Genomic DNA, 25041 nt, shown 5'->3' with positions numbered 1-25041 from the left:
TGCATCCACACTGAAGTGTGTTGATGCAGACTGACTGGGCGCCGCCATTTTATCGGCTTGTGAATGTTTCCTTTCATGGAGCTCTACGGACAATTCCTTCAACCTCATGACTTAGTTTTAGCTCAGACATGCACTGTCAACTGTGGGACATTATATAGACAGGTGTGTGCCTTTCCAAATCATGTCCAATCAACTGAATTTACCACAGGTTGACCGCCTACACCGAATCTACCTGGAGGGGAGAGAGAGACAGGTGGTGATGCAGCAGGTATATATTAACGATATACACCTACACCGAATCTACCTGGAGGGGAGAGAGACATAATGAACAACAAACTTAGTTAGAACCTGCTCTTACCATGATTAACAGATTTCCCAATCTTCTCCTCCTCTTCTTCATCTTTAATGTTGACATTCAGCTCCAGTGTTTGACTGCAGTCTTCCAGCTTCACTGATGCCATCTCTGGATCCTGCAGTGCAAACTGGGCTCCTCTGTCACAATCAGGACCCAGTGACTGTAGGTTTGGACTCAGTGTGGAAGGAGAGAGGCAGGTTGGGTTTGTCCTCACTGTTGATGTTACTGGCCTCAGACTTAATCTGAGTCAGCCTGTAGTAATAAAGAGAAAAAGCATTGACAACAAAACATGAATTGCTTCACATCAGACAACGTTTACGCTTTAAATCAGGCTACACAATTAAGCGCACTTAATCTATGGTAGATTTCCTGAATTCATATAAATGCTTAAATGACTCAAAAACCATTTAGTACAAGGTTGCAGTATGTTTTAGGCAGCACTTTGTACTATTTTCCTGAATAACCTTGTCTTCACTGTTATTTAAATTTAAAAAACAATAGTATTTCCGTTCACACCATAGTAATATGTATAGACAGCGATAACTTAAATAGTCTGAATATTAGTACACATGTAGAAAACTGATAATCATTACATTAAACTTTAAAACAGTGGTGCATCCGTGAAATGGTCTCTCTCTGCTGCATCCACACTGCCTGGACTGAAGTCTGTTGATGCAGACCGAGTGGCGCCGCCATTTTACCAGTTCGTGAATTTTACACAAAACTAATAAATTGTAAAACGAATTCAGACATCTCAAGTAAATATATTATTTGTGAAATTACATTGAGAAAACGATGTACATCCACTCAGACAAACACCAAAGGCTCTAACTATGTAACTTGTAAAATAGTTAACATTTTCACGTTCTTCACTCGGCTTGACACAAAAATAACACATCACACCTTTACCCAACGTGATAACACATTAACGGATGTATTACCTAGAATGGTACGACATGTTCTTTCGATATTAGAATGTTTAAACGTGCTATTACATACCTGTAGTAATAAATAGAAAAGGACAAGAATGTTATCTTCTTGACTGCACCGTTCTGTCGCTTTCTTTACACTGAATAATGGTGCGCTTCTGTCCGGAACTTCCTGTTCCCCCACGAACACCGTCCGTGCATTCCGGGATCCTTGGGATGACCCAACCTCATCACATGAGAAGGGGTCGCTGCCTCCTCCGGGACACATCTATTTTGCAGCGAGTTGATTGTGGCCTGTGGAATGTTGTCCCATCCCAGCTAGCACAGTGGATCTGTGCCGATTCAAGAGAGTCGCGATACTCCGCTGAGAGTCAGACACGTCCGACGTCTTGTGGCCCGAGTCTGGGCCGCCTTAGGCAGTATTACTAAAAGCTAGGATACCGGGATTGAGCTCGGGCCGATTCCAATGTGAATTATCTGGCCCAAATGTATGACTTGTGGCTCGGGCCGATTGGGGCTCCTCTCTGGCAGATGATTACACAGGCTGCTTTATATAATTAACATTTCCTTATTAATTTATTTGTCCATATTTTATCATTGCTTCTGTGATCAAAAAATACTATTTAACATTTAAATTAAATAATTTAATAGTCCTGTTTAAGTTGTATTTTAGAATTTTGATACTTTGTGCAAGGCAATTGATAAGCATTAAAAACTTTTCGGATGGGAGTTTCCCGAGTGGCGCATTACTGCAGATGGTGGTAACTGCGTTACTACAGATGGTAAAATACATCTAGTATTAAAATACAATTTAATAAACACAAGTAGTTGATTCATAGCTTGTTTATCAATAAACAAAATTTGTTTAGTAATAAAATAATCCACCCAAACTAATGCTAAAAACTGATCATTACATTATCTTTATATGATATACACGGAGTGTACAAAATAGGGATGCACAATATATCGTTAAGCATATCGGAATCGGACGATAATAGCTAAAAATGCCAACATCGGCCCGATTTAATGCGGATGTGAAAAACCGATGTCAAAGTAAACATGCATACCTATATAACGTTGGTAGATGACGTAATGACGCCGCAAAAAAAATACAGCACGACTCAGAACAAAAGCAGAAAAATACTAAGCGCACACTTCCAACAACTAAACAAGTTAAAGTCAAGCAGTCATTTGAAAGAGTAAGAACATTTCAGCGAGACAACTCAAAGGCGAAATCCGTTAACGCCAAGATAATAGAGTTCATTACCCTTGACAATCAACCGTCCTCTGTCGTGGATGACGTTGGCTTTCGCCGACTGGTCAATCCCCAGAACACAGTATTTTTCATATGGTGCCCTACCGGGGTTACACAGAATTGTTAAAACGCACATCTATGGGTGTCACTGCTATTAGCTTCACAACTGATATTTGGACCAGCGATGTCAGCCCCATGAGCATACTGAGTCTGACAGCACAGTGGGTCGATGAGGATTTCTTACTGGAGGAAAGCCCTATTGCAACTGCAGCAGAAATGATACCTTCTGTCATGGCATTGAAACCCCTGCTCAACCAAACTGCCCGACACAGACCGTGGGGTTAACTTACAAAAGTACTTGATGCTGTGAACAAGCGATTCGATGGCATTGTCTCTGAGTCTCTTTACTGTGTCGCCATCACGCTCGATGCTCGGTACAAGGACCACTACTTCGATGCAGACAAGTAACAGGGTTTATGTTACATGGTACATAAACAGCTGGACAAGATGGAAACGGACACAGTGAAAGAGCACATGAGGAAGGGAGGCTACGGACAGACAGAGCTGAAACTTCACGGCTTGACATGAATGATGAAATCCTGGTTGAGAATGAAACGACTGAACAAAGAAACAGCACAGCAAGTGAAATAAATAGGTTTTGATGATGTTTTACTGGTAATGGGGACATACGTAAATGCCAACAAAATAACTGTTTGGTCGGTGTGGTGTGGTATGTGTAACCTTTACTCAACTAGGCAAATCCGTTAAGAACAAAATGCTTATTTACAAGGACGGCCTACCCCGGACGACACTGGGCCAATTGTGCCCGGCCCTATGGGACTCTCAATCACATCCGGATTTGATACAGCCAGGATTCAAACGAGGGACTGTAGTGACGCCTCTTGCCGACCGCTGCATCCGTGTGTGTGTGTTAACTATTTAACTGTGCTAAAATGCTTAAGACATTATCCTGCTGAAAGAATCAATTTGCAGGATATGGATACACTGCTGCCATGAAGGGATGCACCTGATTGGCAATGATGTTTACATATCCTGTGGCATTCAAACATTACTCAACTTTTATTAATGTGTGCCCTGAAAACACACCCCAACCAACACACCACCAGCCTGCAATGCTGACACACGGCAGGGATGCATGCAGTGGTGTAAAGTACTTTAGTAAAAATTATTTAAAGAACTACTTAAATAGTTTTGGGGGGGTATCTGTACCTTACTATTTATATTCAACAACTTTTACTTTTATTTGACTAAATAATACTTTTTACTCCAAACATTTTCCCTGACACCCAAAAGTACATTTTTTATGATAAGCAGGACAGAAAATGGTCCAATTCACGCACTTATCAAGATAACATCCCTGGTCCTCCGAACTGCCTCTGATCTGGCAGACTCACTAAACACAAATGCTTTGCTTGTTAATGGTGTTAGAGGGTGTCCCTGGTTATCCATCAGACGGGGGGGGGGTTACCTGTCCTCTGCAGGGAGTGACCATCAGACTGGGGTTGGGGGTGGGGGGGGGTAGTGGGGTTACCTGTATAACAAATAAAACACACAATTGTGCCGTCTGGTTTGCTTAAAAACATCTTAAGGATGCAACACATACCCAAATCTAACTGCTTGTAGCTCAGCAACTGAAGCAAGGATATGCATATTCTTGATACCATTTGAAGTTTGAGGAAATTAATGTTGGAAAATAACATATTAGATCTGGTAAAAGATAATACAAACAAAATACCTGTCGTTTTCTTTTTCATCTTTGAAATGCAAGAGAAATGCCATACTTTCAGATAGGAGTCTAGGTGAAATTTAGATTTTGGCCACCAGATGGCAGCAGTGTGTGAAAAGTTTGACTGATCCAGTGAAGAATTACATTACTGCACTGTATCAAGTCTACCAGGAGTTTCCCCAAATGTGCTGAATTGGTCAATTGATACATTTAAGTACAAAACTATAGAGAACATACAAAAATGCTATGGTAATAAAACATTTAAGTTTACACACTGACAGGAATTTCATACATGATGGATAATTTGCTTATTCACTAACTTTCACACATCTAGATGGCCAGGCGGGGTAGGTGTGGAGCCAGAGACAACAGGGGTTCAAAATGTAGAACCCAGTTCCTACATTTGAACATTTTAGCAAATTAAACTATGCTACATTTGATCTCTGGGACCCTCATGATGACAAATCAGAGAAAGATTACTGAATGCAAGTACACTATTGACCTTCAGAGGTGAATGTATTAAACCAGTTGCCACGATAAAAGTTGTTGTGCACTCTACTCATCAATAGCACTGTATTTTTTTCAATGAAATAGCTACTGTTAAATTGGACACTGCAGTTAGATTAACAAGAATTTAAGCTTTCTGACGATATAAAGTCATGTCACTACAATGTGATTTTCTGGATTTTTTTTCTCATTTTGTCTGTCATAGTTGAAGTGTACCTATGATGAAAATTACAGGCCTCTCATCTTTTTAAGTGGGAGAACTTGCACAATTGGTGGCTGAGTAAATACTTTTTTGCCCCACTGTAAAGACATGTCTATGTCCTGGAAAGTTGGCTGTTGTATACAACATAATTCTAGTCACATTGGAGAAGTTAGCAACAACCGTCCTGGTTAGAGGACACCCATCGCATAGAGGTTCATTTAAGCAATTTGAAATTATTCACTTTTACTTTTGAAACTAAGGTATATTTACAACAGAATACCTTTAGACTTTTACTTGAGTTACTCTTGCCAAATTAAGAGCAGAAGTAAGGCTTCTCTCCGGTGTCTGTTCTCTGATGACCTTTTAGCTCAGCTGTTGTTTTGAAACATTTTCTACAGTCAGATCAGTGGTAAAGCTTCTCTCCTTTATGTTTACCTTGGTGTCTTTTTAAGTGGCACGATTGAGAGAAACTCTTTCCACAGTCAGAGCAGGAGTAAGGCTTCTCGCCTGTGTGTGTTCTCTGATGGACTTTTAGGTCAGTTGATGTTGTGAAGCATTTTACACAGTCAGAGCAGGAGTAAGGTTTCTCTCCTGTGTGTGTTCTGTGGTGGACTTTTTGCTCAGTTGATGTTGTGAAGCATTTTACACAGTCAGAGCAGGAGTAAGGCTTCACCCCTGTATGTATACGTTCATGTCTTTTTAAGTGGCCCAGTTGAGAGAAAATCTTCCCACAGTCAGAGCAGGAATAAGGCTTCACTCCTGTATGTATAAGTTCATGTGCTTTTAAAAAACCCTGTCGAGAGAAACTCTTCCCACAGTCATAGCAGGAGTAAGGCTTCTCTCCAGTGTGCACTCTCTGATGAAGTTTTAGCTCAGATGATGTTGTGTAGCATTTTACACAGTCAAGGCAAGAGTAAGGCTTCACCCCTGTATGTATATGTTCATGTCTTTTTAAGTGGCCCGGACAAGAGAAAATCTTTCCACAGTCAGAGCAGGAGTAAGGCTTCTCTCCAGGGTGCACTCTCTGATGAACTGTCAGAGCCCTTGGTGTTGTGAATCTCTTCCCACAGTCAGTACAGGAATACGGATTCTCGCCTGTGTGTATTTTTAGGTGTATATTTAGCTTTGATAGAAATGGGAAAATCTCCTCACAATGTGGGCAGTGGTGAGACCTCTTAGCTCTGTGATCTTCCTGCTGTTTCTCTCTGGATGTAGAGAATGTCTCAACATGGTCTCCTGTGAGAACAACATCAGAAGAACCAGTCAGTTGGTGTGATATACATGTCAATCAAATGTATATTATGAAGCCCGTTTTACATCAGCAAATATCAAAGTGCATTACAGAAACCCAGTCTAAAATCCCCAATGAGCAAGCAATGCTGATGTAGAAGCACAGTGGACAGGAAAAAATCCCTAGAAAGCAGGGTCCTTAGGAGAAAGGTAGAGAGGAACCAGACCCAGAGGGGTGGCCAGTCCTCTTCTGGCTGTACCTGGTGACATATGTATTCATATCAGTAGGCTGTACAATATAGTGGAATAAAACTATTCTAAAAGTGGGTAAGAGTCCTCCACTCACTATCACAATGGTTAGTAACTACACAAACTAATTTCATAGAACTTTAAAACACTGGCAGTTTGTCTACTTCACTTCTTTAATCTACTCTCTGATCACTCCAGACAGACCAGTTAATAAAACAAATGCTGGCAATACTGATGTCAAACCATGCAAGTGTCAGTAGCATAAAATAACATCTACCGTCTCATTGAAACAGTTCATCATGAAACAGTTCTACTGCAACTTTTCATGCACAGTGTGAAGTTGGAATGAACAACAAACTTTGTGAGATAGAACCTGCTCTTACCATGAGAAACAGATTTCCCAATCTTCTCCTCCTCTTCTTCATCTTTCATGTTGACATTCAGCAGTGTTTGACTGCACTCTTCCAGCTTCACTGATGCCATCTCTGGATCCTGCAGAGCAAACTGGGCTCCACTGTCACAATCAGGACCCAGTGACTGTAGGTTTGTACTTAGTGTGGAAGGAGAGAGGCAGGCTGGGTTTGTCCTCACTGTGGATGTTACCGGCTTCAGACTTAATTCTAGTCGTCCTGTAGTAACAACGAGTAACAGAAAAAAAGTTGTCTTGACAGTTCAGGCACTTTCTTTACTCTCAAAAATATATATTATATTTAAATTATTTAATTCGGTGCTGGACTTGGACTGAAATAGGTGCCGTTTATGTTTAGGTGCAGCAGCTCCACAATACAGTTAAAATTCTATAAGAGGAACATGAGCTCAAACAGTAGAAATTTGAGGTGGCGGTAATCAGATCCTGTCCAATCTCCTGTCCATCTCATTTCAAAAGAGGAAGTCGGTAACAAAACATGAATTCATTCAAATTGGACAAAGTACACCCTTTAAAATTAGTCTACACAGCGTAAATTAACTTAACCTATAGTAGATTTCCCAAATGCGTAAATGACTCAAAAACCATTTAGTACAAGGTTGCAGTTTGTTTTAAGCAGCACTATGTACTATTTTCCTGAATAACTGTCTTCACATTAAAAACCAAACGTATTTTCCGTTCACACCGCTTTCTTTATTGTGAAGAATGGTGTGTGCCTGCCTGAAACTTCCTGTTCCCCCACTACCACAGTGCAGCCTCAGATAAAACAATAGGGTAGTGAGAGGAAGCCCACTGGCCGGCAGTGGGAGAAGATGGATCTATGAAACATCTGATCTTAATACAGTTCTGTTCCCAAAACTAAAATCTGTTGTGAACAGAGTGGACTAACTTTTGTAGACTTCACACTTTACAAAAGTTTTAAATAATCACGTTATTTAGAAGGAACGCTGAGGTGAATTGAGTTATTGCACACAAGTTCTTCACAGAGTCGTTTCCTAACAGAAATATGCAGGATTTGCGCTAGAATGCGCCAATAGGAGCTCGGGCTTGGCACTGCCCACTATGACTCATCTGTTCCCATTGGAAACGACCAGCTGTGGTCTATCGTGATTTAGTTATAAAAAATCTTTGTTGCAACCGTCCATGCATTCAGGGATCCTTGGGATGGCCCTACCCCATAATATGAAAAGGTTGGTGCTACATTTGAGCCGGATCCAACCGCACCTCTCAGTTTTGTAGTCTTTCGTTCCGGGAACCCGTTTGACAGGATCAGGTAACCTACCTTGTGGCATGAAAAATAATTTCCACTGTTTGCAATGTAAAAATCCTAATAAAATCAGAGTAATTATTTGGAATTCAAATACATGCACTGACTATAAAAAATTAAGTTTACTTCTTGCAGGTATCTCAAGCAGAAGTTTCTGTAGTGTAGCTGTTATCACGTGCACTTAACATGCAAAAGTCCCTGGTTTGAACCTCTGTGTAAACAGCACTCATTGATACATTCAGTAAGTACCATAGTTGAAACTGAAAATTCAATTTTTCATTAATGCCTTCTTTTGGGAATCAAAGATTCCATAGCGTAGTGGTTATCAAGTTCACTTAAGACGCAAAATGTATACTTTTCGATGCTGGGCGAAACAGACGTCTCTGACACATGTGAGAAGTACTGTATTTGTACAGAGAATTTTCATAAATGCATTATGTTGGAATTTCGAATTCGTGCGATGAATATATGTAAAATTTGGTTTACTCCACAGTAATAATTCTAGCAGCAGTTTCTCTAGTTTAGTAGTTATCAAGTTTGCTTTACACACGAATGGTCCCCGATTCGAAGCTGGGCGGAAACAGTTCTCTATGACAAATCCATTAAGTACTGTATTTGTAACAGAGAATAGTTGTTCTAATAAATGCCTTACTTTGGAAATTCGAATACATGCAATAAATATTTGTAAAATGCGGTTTACTCCTTGCTGGTAATTAATGCAGCAGTTTCTGTAGTGTAATGGTTATCACGTTCACCTTACATGCGAAAGGTCTGGGTGGTTGAAACTGATAGAAACAGTGATCTTTGACACATGCAGTTAGTGCTGTATCAACAACAGAGAATATATGTTCTCATGAATGGCTTTTTTTGGAATTGGAATACATGCAATGAATATCTGTAAAATTTGGGTTACTCCTTGCTGATAACACTTGCATCAGTTTCTGTAGTGTAGTGGTTATCACGTTCGCTTTACACGCGAAAGGTCCCTGGTTCGAAACCGGGCGGAAACAGTCATCTTTGACACATGCAGTAAGTTGTGTATTTATAAAGAGATGAGTTGCTTTCATAAATACCTTATTTTGGAAATTCAAATACATGCACTGACTATAAGAAAATTAAGTTTACTTCTTGCAGGTATCTCAAGCAGAAGTTTCTGTAGTGTAGCTGTTATCACGTGCACTTAACATGCAAAGGTCCCTGGTTTGAACCTCTGTGTAAACAGCACTCATTGATACATTCAGTAAGTACCATAGTTGAAACTGAAAATTCTATTTTTCATTAATGCCTTCTTTTGGGAATCAAAAGATTCCATAGCGTAGTGGTTATCAAGTTCACTTAAGACGCAAAATGTATACTTTTCGATGCTGGGCGGAAACAGACGTCTCTGACACATGTGAGAAGTACTGTATTTGTAACAGAGAATTTTCATAAATGCATTATGTTGGAATTTCGAATTCGTGCGATGAATATATGTAAAATTTGGTTTACTCCACAGTAATAATTCTAGCAGCAGTTTCTCTAGTTTAGTAGTTATCAAGTTTGCTTTACACACGAATGGTCCCCGATTCGAAGCTGGGCGGAAACAGTTCTCTATGACAAATCCATTAAGTACTGTATTTGTAACAGAGAATAGTTGTTCTAATAAATGCCTTACTTTGGAAATTCGAATACATGCAATAAATATTTGTAAAATGCGGTTTACTCCTTGCTGGTAATTAATGCAGCAGTTTCTGTAGTGTAATGGTTATCACGTTCACCTTACATGCGAAAGGTCTGTGGTTGAAAAACTGATAGAAACAGTGATCTTTGACACATGCAGTTAGTGCTGTATCAACAACAGAGAATATATGTTCTCATGAATGGCTTTTTTTGGAAATTGGAATACATGCAATGAATATCTGTAAAATTGGGTTACTCCTTGCTGATAACACTTGCATCAGTTTCTGTAGTGTAGTGGTTATCACGTTCGCTTTACACGCGAAAGGTCCCTGGTTCGAAACCGGGCGGAAACAGTCATCTTTGACACATGCAGTAAGTTGTGTATTTATAAAAGATGAGTTGCTTTCATAAATACCTTATTTTGGAAATTCAAATACATGCACTGACTATAAGAAAATTAAGTTTACTTCTTGCAGGTATCTCAAGCAGAAGTTTCTGTAGTGTAGCTGTTATCACGTGCACTTAACATGCAAAAGGTCCCTGGTTTGAACCTCTGTGTAAACAGCACTCATTGATACATTCAGTAAGTACCATAGTTGAAACTGAAAATTCTATTTTTCATTAATGCCTTCTTTTGGGAATCAAAAGATTCCATAGCGTAGTGGTTATCAAGTTCACTTAAGACGCAAAATGTATACTTTTCGATGCTGGGCGGAAACAGACGTCTCTGACACATGTGAGAAGTACTGTATTTGTAACAGAGAATTTTCATAAATGCATTATGTTGGAATTTCGAATTCGTGCGATGAATATATGTAAAATTTGGTTTACTCCACAGTAATAATTCTAGCAGCAGTTTCTCTAGTTTAGTAGTTATCAAGTTTGCTTTACACACGAATGGTCCCCGATTCGAAGCTGGGCGGAAACAGTTCTCTATGACAAATCCATTAAGTACTGTATTTGTAACAGAGAATAGTTGTTCTAATAAATGCCTTACTTTGGAAATTCGAATACATGCAATAAATATTTGTAAAATGCGGTTTACTCCTTGCTGGTAATTAATGCAGCAGTTTCTGTAGTGTAATGGTTATCACGTTCACCTTACATGCGAAAGGTCTGTGGTTGAAAAACTGATAGAAACAGTGATCTTTGACACATGCAGTTAGTGCTGTATCAACAACAGAGAATATATGTTCTCATGAATGGCTTTTTTTGGAAATTGGAATACATGCAATGAATATCTGTAAAATTTGGGTTACTCCTTGCTGATAACACTTGCATCAGTTTCTGTAGTGTAGTGGTTATCACGTTCGCTTTACACGCGAAAGGTCCCTGGTTCGAAACCGGGGCGGAAACAGTCATCTTTGACACATGCAGTAAGTTGTGTATTTATAAAAGAGATGAGTTGCTTTCATAAATACCGTTATTTTGGAAAATTCAAATACATGCACTGACTATAAGAAAATTAAGTTTACTTCTTGCAGGTATCTTCAAGCAGAAGTTTCTGTAGTGTAGCTGTTATCTACGTGCACTTAACATGCAAAAGGTCCCTGGTTTGAACCTCTGTGTAAACAGCACTCATGATACATTCAGTAAGTACCATAGTTGAAGACTGAAAATTCTATTTTTCATTAATGCCTTCTTTTGGGAATCAAAAGATTCCATAGCGTAGTGGTTATCAAGTTCACTTAAGACGCAAAAATGTATACTTTTCGATTGCTGGGCGAAACAGACGTCTCTGACACATGTGAGAAGTACTGTATTTGTAACAAGAATTTCATAATATGGCATTATGTTGGAATTTCGAATTCGTGCGATGAATATATGTAAAATTTGGTTTACTCCACAGTAATAATTCTAGCAGCAGTTTCTCTAGTTTAGTAGTTATCAAGTTTGCTTTACACATGAATGGTCCCCGATTCGAAGCTGGGCGGAAACAGTTCTCTATGACAAATCCATTAAGTACTGTATTTGTAACAGAGAATAGTTGTTCTAATAAATGCCTTACTTTGGAAATTCGAATACATGCAATAAATATTTGTAAAATGCGGTTTTACTCCTTGCTGGTAATTAATGCAGGCAGTTCTTCTGTAGTGTAATGGTTATCACGTTCACCTTACATGCGAAAGGTCTGTGGTTGAAAAAACTGATAGAAAACAGTGATCTTTGACACATGCAGTTAGTGCTGTATCAACAACAGAGAATATATGTTCTCATGAATGGCTTTTTTTGGAAATTGGAATACATGAATGATATCTGTAAAATTTGGGTTACTCCTTGCTGATAAACACTTGCATAGTTTCTGTAGGTGTAGTGGGTTATCAACGTTCGCTTTACACGAGAAGGTCCCTGGTGTCGAAACCTGGCGGGAAAACAGTCATCTTTGACACATGCAGTAAGTTGTGTATTTATAAAAGAGATGAGTTGCTTGTCATAATACCTTATTTTGGAAATTCACTGATACGATGCACTGACTATAAGAAATTAAGTTTACTTCTTGCAGGTCTACTCAAGCAGAAGTTTCTGTAGTGTAAGCTGTTATCACGTGCACTTAACATGCAAAAGGTCCCTGGTGTTGAACCTCTGTGTAAACAGCACTTCATTGATAACAAACCATTCAGTAAGTACATAAGTTGATGAAACTGAAAATTCTATTTTTCATTAATGCCTTCTTTTGGGAATCAGAAGATCCATGGAGTGGTGGTTATCAGTTCACTTAAGGACGCAAAATGTATACTTTTCGATGCTGGTGGGGGCGGAAACAGGACGGCTCTGAACACATGTGAGAATGTACGTTAGTTGTAACAGAGCAGAATTTTCATATATGCATTATGTTGGAATTCGACAGTCCGTAGCGATGAATATATGTAAAATTTGGTTTACTCCACAGTAATAATTCTAGCCAGCAGTTTCTCTAGTTTAGTAGTTATCAAGTTTGCTTTGACACACTGAAATGGTCCCCGATTCCGAAGGCTGGGGAAACAGGGAGGAGGAAACAGTTTCTCTATGACAAAATCCATTAAAGTACTGTATTGTAACAGAGAATAGTTTGTTTATAAATGCCTTTACTTTGGAACTTCGAATACATGCAATAAATATTGGTAAAATGCTGGTTTACTCCTTGCTGGAATGAATGCAGGCAGTTTCTGTAGTGTACTGGTTATCACGTTCACCTTACATGCGAATAGGTTCGTGGTTGAAAAACTGATAGGAAACAGTGATCTTTGGACCATGCAGTTAGTGCTGTGTAGCAAAACAACCAGAGAATATATGATTTTCTCATGAATGGCTTTGTTTTGGAAATTGGAATACATGCATGAATATCTGTAAAATTGGGTTACCCTTGCTGATAACACGTGTGCATCAGTTTCTTGTAGTGTAGTGTGATCACGTTCGCTTTAACACGCGAAAGGTCCCTGGTTCGAAACTCGGCGGAAACCGGTCATCTTGACACATGCAGTAAGTTGTGTATTTATAAAAGAGATGAGTTGCTTTCAGACAATACCTAATTTTTGGAAATTCAAATACAGGCACTGACTAGAAGAAATTAGTTACTATCTTGCAGTATACTCAGAAGCAGAAAGTTTCTGTAGTGGTCGCCTGTTATCACTGTGCACTTCACAGGCAAAAGGTCCTGGGTGAAACCTCTGTGTAAACAGGCACTCATTGATAAGGGACATTCAGGTAAGTAACCATAGATTGAAACTGAAAATTCAATTTTTCATTAAATTGCCTTCGTTTGGGAATCAAAAGATGCCAATAGCGTAGTTGGGATCAAGTTCACTTAAGACCGCAAAATGTATACTTTTCGATGCTGGGCGGAAACAGACGTCTCTGACACATGTGAGAAGTACTGTATTTGTAACAGAGAATTTTCATAATGCAGTATTGGAATTTCGATTCGTGCGATGATATATGTAAAATTTGGTTTACTCCACCACAGTAATTAAATTCTAGCAAGCAGTTTCTGCTAGTTTAGTATTATCAAGTTTGCTTTACACACGAAGTGGTCCCCGATTCGAAGACTGGGCGGAACAGTTCTCTATACAAATCCATTAAGTATGTATTTGTAACAGAGAATAGTTGTTCTAATAATGCATTACGTTGAATTCGAATGAACAATGCAATAAATATTTGTAAAATGCGGTTTACTCCTTGCTGTAAATTAATGCAGCAGTTTCTGTAGTGTAATGGTTATCACGTTCACCTTACACTGCGAAAGGTCTGTGGTTGAAAAACTGATAGAAACATGATCTTTGACACAATGCAGTTAGTGCTGTATCAACAAGCAGAGAATATATGTTCTCATGAATGGCTTTTTTTGGAAATTGGAATACATGCAATGATATCTGTAAAATTTGGGTTACTCCTTGCTGATAACACTTGCATCAGTTCTGTAGTGTAGTGGTTACACGTTCGCTTTACACGCGACAGGTTCCCTGGTTCGAAACCGGGCGGAAAACTCATCTTTGACACATGCAGTAAGTTGTGTATTTATAAAGAGATGAGTTGCTTCATAAATACCTTATTTTGGAAATTCAAATACATTCACTGACTATAAGAAAATGAAGTTTACTTCTTGCAGGTATCTCAAGCAGAAGTTTTCTGTAGTTGTAGCTTGTTATCACGTGTACGTAACATTGCAAAAGGTGCCCTGGTTGAACCGGCTGTGTAAAACAGCACTCATTGATACATTGCAGTAAGTACCATAGTTGAAACTGAAATATTCAATTTTTTCATTAATGCCTTCTTTTGGAATCAAAGATTCATAACGAGTGGGTATCAAATTCACTTAAGAACGCAAAATGTACTAACTTTCGATGCTGGGCGGAAACAGACGTCTCTGACACATGTGAGAAGTACTGTATTTGTAACAGAGAATTTTCATAAATGCATTATGTTGGAATTTCGAATTCGTGCGATGAATATATGTAAAATTTGGTTTACTCCACAGTAATAATTCTAGCAGCAGTTTCTCTAGTTTAGTAGTTATCAAGTTTGCTTTACACACGAATGGTCCCCGATTCGAAGCTGGGCGGAAACAGTTCTCTATGACAAATCCATTAAGTACTGTATTTGTAACAGAGAATAGTTGTTCTAATAAATGCCTTACTTTGGAAATTCGAATACATGCAATAAATATTTGTAAAATGCGGTTTACTCCTTGCTGGTAATTAATGCAGCAGTTTCTGTAGTGTAATGGTTATCACGTTCACCTTACATGCGAAAGGTCTGTGGTTGAAAAACTGATAGACAGTGATCTTTGACACATGCAGTTAGTGCTGTATCAACAACAGAGAATATATGTTCTCATGAATGGCTTTTTTTGGAATTGGAATACATGCAATGAATATCTGTAAAATTTGGGTTACTCCTTGCTGATAACACTTGCATCAGTTTCTGTAGTGTAGTGGTTATCACGTTCGCTTTACACGCGAAAGGTCCCTGGTTCGAAACCGGGCGGAAACAGTCATCTTTGACACATGCAGTAAGTTGTGTATTTATAAAGAGATGAGTTGCTTTCATAAATACCTTATTTTGGAAATTCAATACATGCACTGACTATAAGAAAATTAAGTTTACTTCTTGCAGGTATCTCAAGCAGAAGTTTCTGTAGTGTAGCTGTTATCACGTGCACTTAACATGCAAAGGTCCCTGGTTTGAACCTCTGTGTAAACAGCACTCATTGATACATTCAGTAAGTACCATAGTTGAAACTGAAAATTCAATTTTTCATTAATGCCTTCTTTGGGAATCAAAAGATTCCATAGCGTAGTGGTTATCAAGTTCACTTAAGACGCAAAATGTATACTTTTCGATGCTGGGCGGAAACAGACGTCTCTGACACATGTGAGAAGTACTGTATTTGTAACAGAGAATTTTCATAAATGCATTATGTTGGAATTTCGAATTCGTGCGATGAATATATGTAAAATTTGGTTTACTCCACAGTAATAATTCTAGCAGCAGTTTCTCTAGTTTAGTAGTTATCAAGTTTGCTTTACACACGAATGGTCCCCGATTCGAAGCTGGGCGGAAACAGTTCTCTATGACAAATCCATTAAGTACTGTATTTGTAACAGAGAATAGTTGTTCTAATAAATGCCTTACTTTGGAAATTCGAATACATGCAATAAATATTTGTAAAATGCGGTTTACTCCTTGCTGGTAATTAATGCAGCAGTTTCTGTAGTGTAATGGTTATCACGTTCACCTTACATGCGAAAGGTCTGTGGTTGAAAAACTGATAGAAACAGTGATCTTTGACACATGCAGTTAGTGCTGTATCAACAACAGAGAATATATGTTCTCATGAATGGCTTTTTTTGGAAATTGGAATACATGCAATGAATATCTGTAAAATTTGGGTTACTCCTTGCTGATAACACTTGCATCAGTTTCTGTAGTGTAGTGGTTATCACGTTCGCTTTACACGCGAAAGGTCCCTGGTTCGAAACCGGGCGGAAACAGTCATCTTTGACACATGCAGTAAGTTGTGTATTTATAAAGAGATGAGTTGCTTTCATAAATACCTTATTTTGGAAATTCAAATACATGCACTGACTATAAGAAAATTAAGTTTACTTCTTGCAGGTATCTCAAGCAGAAGTTTCTGTAGTGTAGCTGTTATCACGTGCACTTAACATGCAAAAGGTCCCTGGTTTGAACCTCTGTGTAAACAGCACTCATTGATACATTCAGTAAGTACCATAGTTGAAACTGAAAATTCAATTTTTCATTAATGCCTTCTTTTGGGAATCAAAAGATTCCATAGCGTAGTGGTTATCAAGTTCACTTAAGACGCAAAATGTATACTTTTCGATGCTGGGCGGAAACAGACGTCTCTGACACATGTGAGAAGTACTGTATTTGTAACAGAGAATTTTCATAAATGCATTATGTTGGAATTTCGAATTCGTGCGATGAATATATGTAAAATTTGGTTTACTCCACAGTAATAATTCTAGCAGCAGTTTCTCTAGTTTAGTAGTTATCAAGTTTGCTTTACACACGAATGGTCCCCGATTCGAAGCTGGGCGGAAACAGTTCTCTATGACAAATCCATTAAGTACTGTATTTGTAACAGAGAATAGTTGTTCTAATAAATGCCTTACTTTGGAAATTCGAATACATGCAATAAATATTTGTAAAATGCGGTTTACTCCTTGCTGGTAATTAATGCAGCAGTTTCTGTAGTGTAATGGTTATCACGTTCACCTTACATGCGAAAGGTCTGTGGTTGAAAAACTGATAGAAACAGTGATCTTTGACACATGCAGTTAGTGCTGTATCAACAACAGAGAATATATGTTCTCATGAATGGCTTTTTTTGGAAATTGGAATACATGCAATGAATATTCTGTAAAATTTGGGTTAACTCCTTGCTGATAACACTTGCAATCACGTTTCTGTAGTGTAGTGGTTATCACGTTCGCTTTACACGCGAAGGTCCCTGGTTCGAAACCGGGCGGAAACAGTCATCTTTTGACACATGCAGTAAGTTGGTGTATTTATAAAAGAGATGAGTTGCTTTCATAAATACCTAATTTTGGAAATTCAAATACATGCACTGACTATAAGAAAATTAAGTTTACTTCTTGCAGGTATATCTCAAGCAGAAGTTTCTGTAGTGTAGCTGTTATCACGTCGCACTTAACATGCAAAGGTCCCTGGTTTGAACCTCTTGTGTAACAGCACTCATTGATACATTCAGTAAGTACCATAGTTGAAACTGAAAATTCAATTTTTCATTAATGCCTTCTTTTGGGAATCAAAAGATTCCATAGCGTAGTGGTTATCAAGTTCACTTAAAGACGCAAAATGTATACTTTTCGTGCTGGGCGGAAAACAGACGTCTCTGACACATGTGAGAAAGTACTGTATTTGTAACAGAGAATTTTCATAAATGCATTATGTTGGAATTTCGAATTCGTGCGATGCATATATGTAAAATTTGGTTTACTCCACAGTAATAATTCTAGCAGCAGTTTCTCTAGTTTAGTAGTTATCAAGTTTGCTTTACACATGAATGGTCCCCGATTCGAAGCTGGGCGGAAACAGTTCTCTATGACAAATCCATTAAGTACTGTATTTGTAACAGAGAATAGTTTGTTCTAATAAAATGCCTTACTTTGGAAATTCGAATACATGCAATAATATTTGTACAAATGCGGTTTACTCCTTGCTGGTAATTAATGCAGCAGTTTCTGTAGTGTAATGGTTATCACGTTCACCTTACATGCGAAAGGTCTGTGGTTAAAACTGATAGAAACAGTGATCTTTGACACATGCAGTTAGTGCGGTTATCAACCAACAGAGAATATATGTTCTCATGAATGGCTTTTTTTGGAAATTGGAATACATGCAATGAATATCTGTAAAATTGGGTTACTCCTTGCTGATAACACTTGCATCAGTTTCTGTAGTGTAGTGGTTATCACGTTCGCTTTACACGCGAAAGGTCCCTGGTTCGAAACCGGGCGGAAACAGTCATCTTTGACACATGCAGTAAGTTGTGTATTTATAAAAGAGATGAGTTGCTTTCATAAATACCTTATTTTGGAAATTCAAATACATGCACTGACTATAAGAAATTAAGTTTACTTCTTGCAGTATCTCAAGCAGAAGTTTCTGTAGTGTAGCTGTTATCACGTGCACTTAACATGCAAAAGGTCCCTGGTTTGAACCTCTGTGTAAACAGCACTCATTGATACATTCAGTAAGTACCATAGTTGAAACTGAAAATTCAATTTTTCATTAATGCCTTCTTTTGGAATCAAAAGATTCCATAGCGTAGTGGTTATCAAGTTCACTTAAGACGCAAAATGTATACTTTTCGATGCTGGGCGGAAACAGACGTCTCTGACACATGTGAGAAGTACTGTATTTGTAACAGAGAATTTTCATAAATGCATTATGTTGGAATTTCGAATTCGTGCGATGAATATATGTAAAATTTGGTTTACTCCACAGTAATAATTCTAGCAGCAGTTTCTCTAGTTTAGTAGTTATCAAGTTTGCTTTACACACGAATGGTCCCCGATTCGAAGCTGGGCGGAAACAGTTCTCTATGACAAATCCATTAAGTACTGTATTTGTAACAGAGAATAGTTGTTCTAATAAATGCCTTACTTTGGAAATTCGAATACATGCAATAAATATTTGTAAAATGCGGTTTACTCCTTGCTGGTAATTAATGCAGCAGTTTCTGTAGTGTAATGGTTATCACGTTCACCTTACATGCGAAAGGTCTGTGGTTGAAAAACTGATAGAAACAGTGATCTTTGACACATGCAGTTAGTGCTGTATCAACAACAGAGAATATATGTTCTCATGAATGGCTTTTTTGAAAATTGGAAATACATGCAATGAATATCTGTAAAATTTGGGTTACCTCCTTGCTGATAACACTTGCATCAGTTTCTGTAGTGTAGTGGTTTCACGTTCGCTTTACACGCGAAAGGTACCTTGGTTCGAAACGGCCGGGAACAGTCATCTTGACAACATGCAGTAAGTTTGTGTATTTATAAAGAGATGATTGCTTTCATAATACCTTAATTTTGGAAATTCAATACATGCACTGACTATAAGAAAATTAAGTTTACTTCTTGCGGTATCTCAAGCCAGAAGTTTCTGTAGTGTACTGTTATCAAGTGCACTACATGCAGAAAGGTCCCTGGTTTGAACCTCTGTGTAAACAGCACTCATTGATAATTCAGTAAGTACCATAGTTGAAACTGAAAATTCAATTTTTCATTAATGCCTTCTTTTGGGAATCAAAAGATTCCATAGCGTAGTGGTTATCAAGTTCACTTAAAGACGCAAATGTATACTTTTCGATGCTGGGCGGAAACAGACGTCTCTGACACATGTGAGAAGTACTGTATTTGTAACAGAGAATTTTCATAAATGCATTATGTTGGAATTTCGAATTCGTGCGATGAATATATGTAAATTTGGTTTACTCCACAGTAATAATTCTAGCAGCAGTTTCTCTAGTTTAGTAGTTATCAAGTTTGCTTTACACACGAATGGTCCCCGATTCGAAGCTGGGCGGAAACAGTTCTCTATGACAAATCCATTAAGTACTGTATTTGTAACAGAGAATAGTTGTTCTAATAAATGCCTTACTTTGGAAATTCGAATACATGCAATAAATATTTGTAAAATGCGGTTTACTCCTTGCTGGTAATTAATGCAGCAGTTTCTGTAGTGTAATGGTTATCACGTTCACCTTACATGCGAAAGGTCTGTGGTTGAAAAACTGATAGAAACAGTGATCTTTGACACATGCAGTTAGTGCTGTATCAACAACAGAGAATATATGTTCTCATGAATGGCTTTTTTTGGAAATTGGAATACATGCAATGAATATCTGTAAAATTTGGGTTACTCCTTGCTGATAACACTTGCATCAGTTTCTGTAGTGTAGTGGTTATCACGTTCGCTTTACACGCGAAGGTCCCTGGTTCGAAACCGGGCGGAAAGTCATCTTTGACACATGCAGTAAGTTGTGTATTTATAAAAGAGATGAGTTGCTTTCATAAATACCTTATTTTGGAAATTCAAATACATGCACTGACTATAAGAAAATTAAGTTTACTTCTTGCAGGTATCTCAAGCAGAAGTTTCTGTAGTGTAGCTGTTATCACGTGCACTTAACATGCAAAGGTCCCTGGTTTGAACCTCTGTGTAAACAGCACTCATTGATACATTCAGTAAGTACCATAGTTGAAACTGAAAATTCAATTTTTCATTAATGCCTTCTTTTGGGAATCAAAAGATTCCATAGCGTAGTGGTTATCAAGTTCACTTAAGACGCAAAATGTATACTTTTCGATGCTGGGCGGAAACAGACGTCTCTGACACATGTGAGAAGTACTGTATTTGTAACAGAGAATTTTCATAAATGCATTATGTTGGAATTTCGAATTCGTGCGATGAATATATGTAAAATTTGGTTTACTCCACAGTAATAATTCTAGCAGCAGTTTCTCTAGTTTAGTAGTTATCAAGTTTGCTTTACACACGAATGGTCCCCGATTCGAAGCTGGGCGAAACAGTTCTCTATGACAAATCCATTAAGTACTGTATTTGTAACAGAGAATAGTTGTTCTAATAAATGCCTTACTTTGGAAATTCGAATACATGCAATAAATATTTGTAAAATGCGGTTTACTCCTTGCTGGTAATTAATGCAGCAGTTTCTGTAGTGTAATGGTTATCACGTTCACCTTACATGCGAAAGGTCTGTGGTTGAAAAACTGATAGAAACAGTGATCTTTGACACATGCAGTTAGTGCTGTATCAACAACAGAGAATATATGTTCTCATGAATGGCTTTTTTTGGAAATTGGAATACATGCAATGAATATCTGTAAAATTTGGGTTACTCCTTGCTGATAACACTTGCATCAGTTTCTGTAGTGTAGTGGTTATCACGTTCGCTTTACACGCGAAAGGTCCCTGGTTCGAAACCGGGCGGAAACAGTCATCTTTGACACATGCAGTAAGTTGTGTATTTATAAAAGAGATGAGTTGCTTTCATAAATACCTTATTTTGGAAATTCAAATACATGCACTGACTATAAGAAATTAAGTTTACTTCTTGCAGGTATCTCAAGCAGAAGTTTCTGTAGTGTAGCTGTTATCACGTGCACTTAACATGCAAAAGGTCCCTGGTTTGAACCTCTGTGTAAACAGCACTCATTGATACATTCAGTAAGTACCATAGTTGAAACTGAAAATTCAATTTTTCATTAATGCCTTCTTTTGGGAATCAAAAGATTCCATAGCGTAGTGGTTATCAAGTTCACTTAAGACGCAAAATGTATACTTTTCGATGCTGGGCGGAAACAGACGTCTCTGACACATGTGAGAAGTACTGTATTTGTAACAGAGAATTTTCATAAATGCATTATGTTGGAATTTCGAATTCGTGCGATGAATATATGTAAAATTTGGTTTACTCCACAGTAATAATTCTAGCAGCAGTTTCTCTAGTTTAGTAGTTATCAAGTTTGCTTTACACACGAATGGTCCCCGATTCGAAGCTGGGCGGAACAGTTCTCTATGACAAATCCATTAAGTACTGTATTTGTAACAGAGAATAGTTGTTCTAATAAATGCCTTACTTTGGAAATTCGAATACATGCAATAAATATTTGTAAAATGCGGTTTACTCCTTGCTGGTAATTAATGCAGCAGTTTCTGTAGTGTAATGGTTATCACGTTCACCTTACATGCGAAAGGTCTGTGGTTGAAAAACTGATAGAAACAGTGATCTTTGACACATGCAGTTAGTGCTGTATCAACAACAGAGAATATATGTTCTCATGAATGGCTTTTTTTGGAAATTGGAATACATGCAATGAATATCTGTAAAATTTGGGTTACTCCTTGCTGATAACACTTGCATCAGTTTCTGTAGTGTAGTGGTTATCACGTTCGCTTTACACGCGAAAGGTCCCTGGTTCGAAACCGGGCGGAAACAGTCATCTTTGACACATGCAGTAAGTTGTGTATTTATAAAAGAGATGAGTTGCTTTCATAAATACCTTATTTTGGAAATTCAAATACATGCACTGACTATAAGAAAATTAAGTTTACTTCTTGCAGGTATCTCAAGCAGAAGTTTCTGTAGTGTAGCTGTTATCACGTGCACTTAACATGCAAAAGGTCCCTGGTTTGAACCTCTGTGTAAACAGCACTCATTGATACATTCAGTAAGTACCATAGTTGAAACTGAAAATTCAATTTTTCATTAATGCCTTCTTTTGGGAATCAAAAGATTCCATAGCGTAGTGGTTATCAAGTTCACTTAAGACGCAAAATGTATACTTTTCGATGCTGGGCGGAAACAGACGTCTCTGACACATGTGAGAAGTACTGTATTTGTAACAGAGAATTTTCATAAATGCATTATGTTGGAATTTCGAATTCGTGCGATGAATATATGTAAAATTTGGTTTACTCCACAGTAATAATTCTAGCAGCAGTTTCTCTAGTTTAGTAGTTATCAAGTTTGCTTTACACACGAATGGTCCCCGATTCGAAGCTGGGCGGAAACAGTTCTCTATGACAAATCCATTAAGTACTGTATTTGTAACAGAGAATAGTTGTTCTAATAAATGCCTTACTTTGGAAATTCGAATACATGCAATAAATATTTGTAAAATGCGGTTTACTCCTTGCTGGTAATTAATGCAGCAGTTTCTGTAGTGTAATGGTTATCACGTTCACCTTACATGCGAAAGGTCTGTGGTTGAAAAACTGATAGAAACAGTGATCTTTGACACATGCAGTTAGTGCTGTATCAACAACAGAGAATATATGTTCTCATGAATGGCTTTTTTTGGAAATTGGAATACATGCAATGAATATCTGTAAAATTTGGGTTACTCCTTGCTGATAACACTTGCATCAGTTTCTGTAGTGTAGTGGTTATCACGTTCGCTTTACACGCGAAAGGTCCCTGGTTCGAAACCGGGCGGAAACAGTCATCTTTGACACATGCAGTAAGTTGTGTATTTATAAAAGAGATGAGTTGCTTTCATAAATACCTTATTTTGGAAATTCAAATACATGCACTGACTATAAGAAAATTAAGTTTACTTCTTGCAGGTATCTCAAGCAGAAGTTTCTGTAGTGTAGCTGTTATCACGTGCACTTAACATGCAAAAGGTCCCTGGTTTGAACCTCTGTGTAAACAGCACTCATTGATACATTCAGTAAGTACCATAGTTGAAACTGAAAATTCAATTTTTCATTAATGCCTTCTTTTGGGAATCAAAGATTCCATAGCGTAGTGGTTATCAATTCACTTAAGACGCAAAAATGTATACTTTTCGATCTGGGAGCGGAAACAGACGTCTCTGACACAATGTGAGAAGTACTGTATTTGTAACAGAGAATTTCATAAATGCATTAATGTTGGAATTGCGAATTCGTGCGATGAATATCTGTAAAATTTGGTTTACAACATCACAGTAATAATTCTAGCAGCAGTTTCTCTAGTTTAGTAGTTATCAAGTTTGCTTTACACACGAATGGTCCCCGATTCGAAGCTGGGCGGAAACAGTTCTCTATGACAAATCCATTAAGTACTGTATTTGTAACAGAGAATAGTTGTTCTAATAAATGCCTTACTTTGGAAATTCGAATACATGCAATAAATATTTGTAAAATGCGGTTTACTCCTTGCTGGTAATTAATGCAGCAGTTTCTGTAGTGTAATGGTTATCACGTTCACCTTACATGCGAAAAGGTCTGTGGTTGAAAAACTGATAGAAACAGTGATCTTTGACACATGCAGTTAGTGCTGTATCAACAACAGAGAATATATGTTCTCATGAATGGCTTTTTTTGGAAATTGGAATACATGCAATGAATATCTGTAAAATTTGGGTTACTCCTTGCTGATAACACTTGCATCAGTTTCTGTAGTGTAGTGGTTATCACGTTCGCTTTACACGCGAAAGGTCCCTGGTTCGAAACCGGGCGGAAACAGTCATCTTTGACACATGCAGTAAGTTGTGTATTTATAAAAGAGATGAGTTGCTTTCATAAATACCTTATTTTGAAATTCAAATACATGCACTGACTATAAGAAAATTAAGTTTACTTCTTGCAGGTATCTCAAGCAGAAGTTTCTGTAGTGTAGCTGTTATCACGTGCACTTAACATGCAAAAGGTCCCTGGTTTGAACCTCTGTGTAAACAGCACTCATTGATACATTCAGTAAGTACCATAGTTGAAACTGAAAATTCAATTTTTCATTAATGCCTTCTTTTGGGAATCAAAAGATTCCATAGCGTAGTGGTTATCAAGTTCACTTAAGACGCAAAATGTATACTTTTCGATGCTGGGCGGAAACAGACGTCTCTGACACATGAGAAGTACTGTATTTGTAACAGAGAATTTTCATAAATGCATTATGTTGGAATTTCGAATTCGTGCGATGAATATATGTAAAATTTGGTTTACTCCACAGTAATAATTCTAGCAGCAGTTTCTCTAGTTTAGTAGTTATCAAGTTTGCTTTACACACGAATGGTCCCCGATTCGAAGCTGGGCGGAAACAGTTCTCTATGACAAATCCATTAAGTACTGTATTTGTAACAGAGAATAGTTGTTCTAATAAATGCCTTACTTTGGAAATTCGAATACATGCAATAAATATTTGTAAAATGCGGTTTACTCCTTGCTGGTAATT

The 25041-nt window shown here is 37.8% G+C and overlaps 1 protein-coding gene and 12 non-coding genes across 16 annotated transcripts in view; 12 read left to right on the top strand and 1 right to left on the bottom strand.

The window, feature by feature from the left end:
• Positions 1–25041, bottom strand: part of LOC116372144 (oocyte zinc finger protein XlCOF6.1-like) — a 50452-nt gene that overhangs the window by 13203 nt on the left and 12208 nt on the right. Inside the window, exons 3-4 of one of the 4 annotated variants that reach the window (XM_031821250.1) lie at positions 6858–7103; positions 6453–6485 (exon numbers count right to left, since the gene is read on the bottom strand). In XM_031821250.1, coding sequence (XP_031677110.1) covers positions 6453–6485; positions 6858–7103 — 279 coding nt within the window. The other 3 variants (XM_031821252.1, XM_031821255.1, XM_031821251.1) reach the window with 3 other exon arrangements.
• Positions 9106–9178, top strand: trnav-uac (transfer RNA valine (anticodon UAC)). The gene has a single exon. It is a non-coding gene; the product is annotated as a tRNA-Val (tRNA).
• Positions 10108–10180, top strand: trnav-uac (transfer RNA valine (anticodon UAC)). The gene has a single exon. It is a non-coding gene; the product is annotated as a tRNA-Val (tRNA).
• Positions 11111–11184, top strand: trnav-uac (transfer RNA valine (anticodon UAC)). The gene has a single exon. It is a non-coding gene; the product is annotated as a tRNA-Val (tRNA).
• On the top strand, positions 15224–15296 carry trnav-uac (transfer RNA valine (anticodon UAC)). Its single transcript has one exon. It is a non-coding gene; the product is annotated as a tRNA-Val (tRNA).
• Positions 16225–16297, top strand: trnav-uac (transfer RNA valine (anticodon UAC)). Its single transcript has one exon. It is a non-coding gene; the product is annotated as a tRNA-Val (tRNA).
• trnav-uac (transfer RNA valine (anticodon UAC)) lies at positions 17233–17304 on the top strand. Its single transcript has one exon. It is a non-coding gene; the product is annotated as a tRNA-Val (tRNA).
• Positions 18244–18316, top strand: trnav-uac (transfer RNA valine (anticodon UAC)). The gene has a single exon. It is a non-coding gene; the product is annotated as a tRNA-Val (tRNA).
• trnav-uac (transfer RNA valine (anticodon UAC)) lies at positions 20245–20316 on the top strand. Its single transcript has one exon. It is a non-coding gene; the product is annotated as a tRNA-Val (tRNA).
• Positions 21245–21317, top strand: trnav-uac (transfer RNA valine (anticodon UAC)). The gene has a single exon. It is a non-coding gene; the product is annotated as a tRNA-Val (tRNA).
• On the top strand, positions 22248–22320 carry trnav-uac (transfer RNA valine (anticodon UAC)). The gene has a single exon. It is a non-coding gene; the product is annotated as a tRNA-Val (tRNA).
• On the top strand, positions 23253–23325 carry trnav-uac (transfer RNA valine (anticodon UAC)). Its single transcript has one exon. It is a non-coding gene; the product is annotated as a tRNA-Val (tRNA).
• Positions 24263–24335, top strand: trnav-uac (transfer RNA valine (anticodon UAC)). Its single transcript has one exon. It is a non-coding gene; the product is annotated as a tRNA-Val (tRNA).

This window comes from Oncorhynchus kisutch, unplaced genomic scaffold (genome assembly GCF_002021735.2).
Source record: "Oncorhynchus kisutch isolate 150728-3 unplaced genomic scaffold, Okis_V2 scaffold3945, whole genome shotgun sequence".
NCBI classification, from domain to species: Eukaryota; Metazoa; Chordata; class Actinopteri; order Salmoniformes; family Salmonidae; genus Oncorhynchus; species Oncorhynchus kisutch.
The sequence above is the reverse complement of the archived record's forward strand: the minus strand, read 5'-3'. Positions and strand labels throughout refer to the sequence as shown.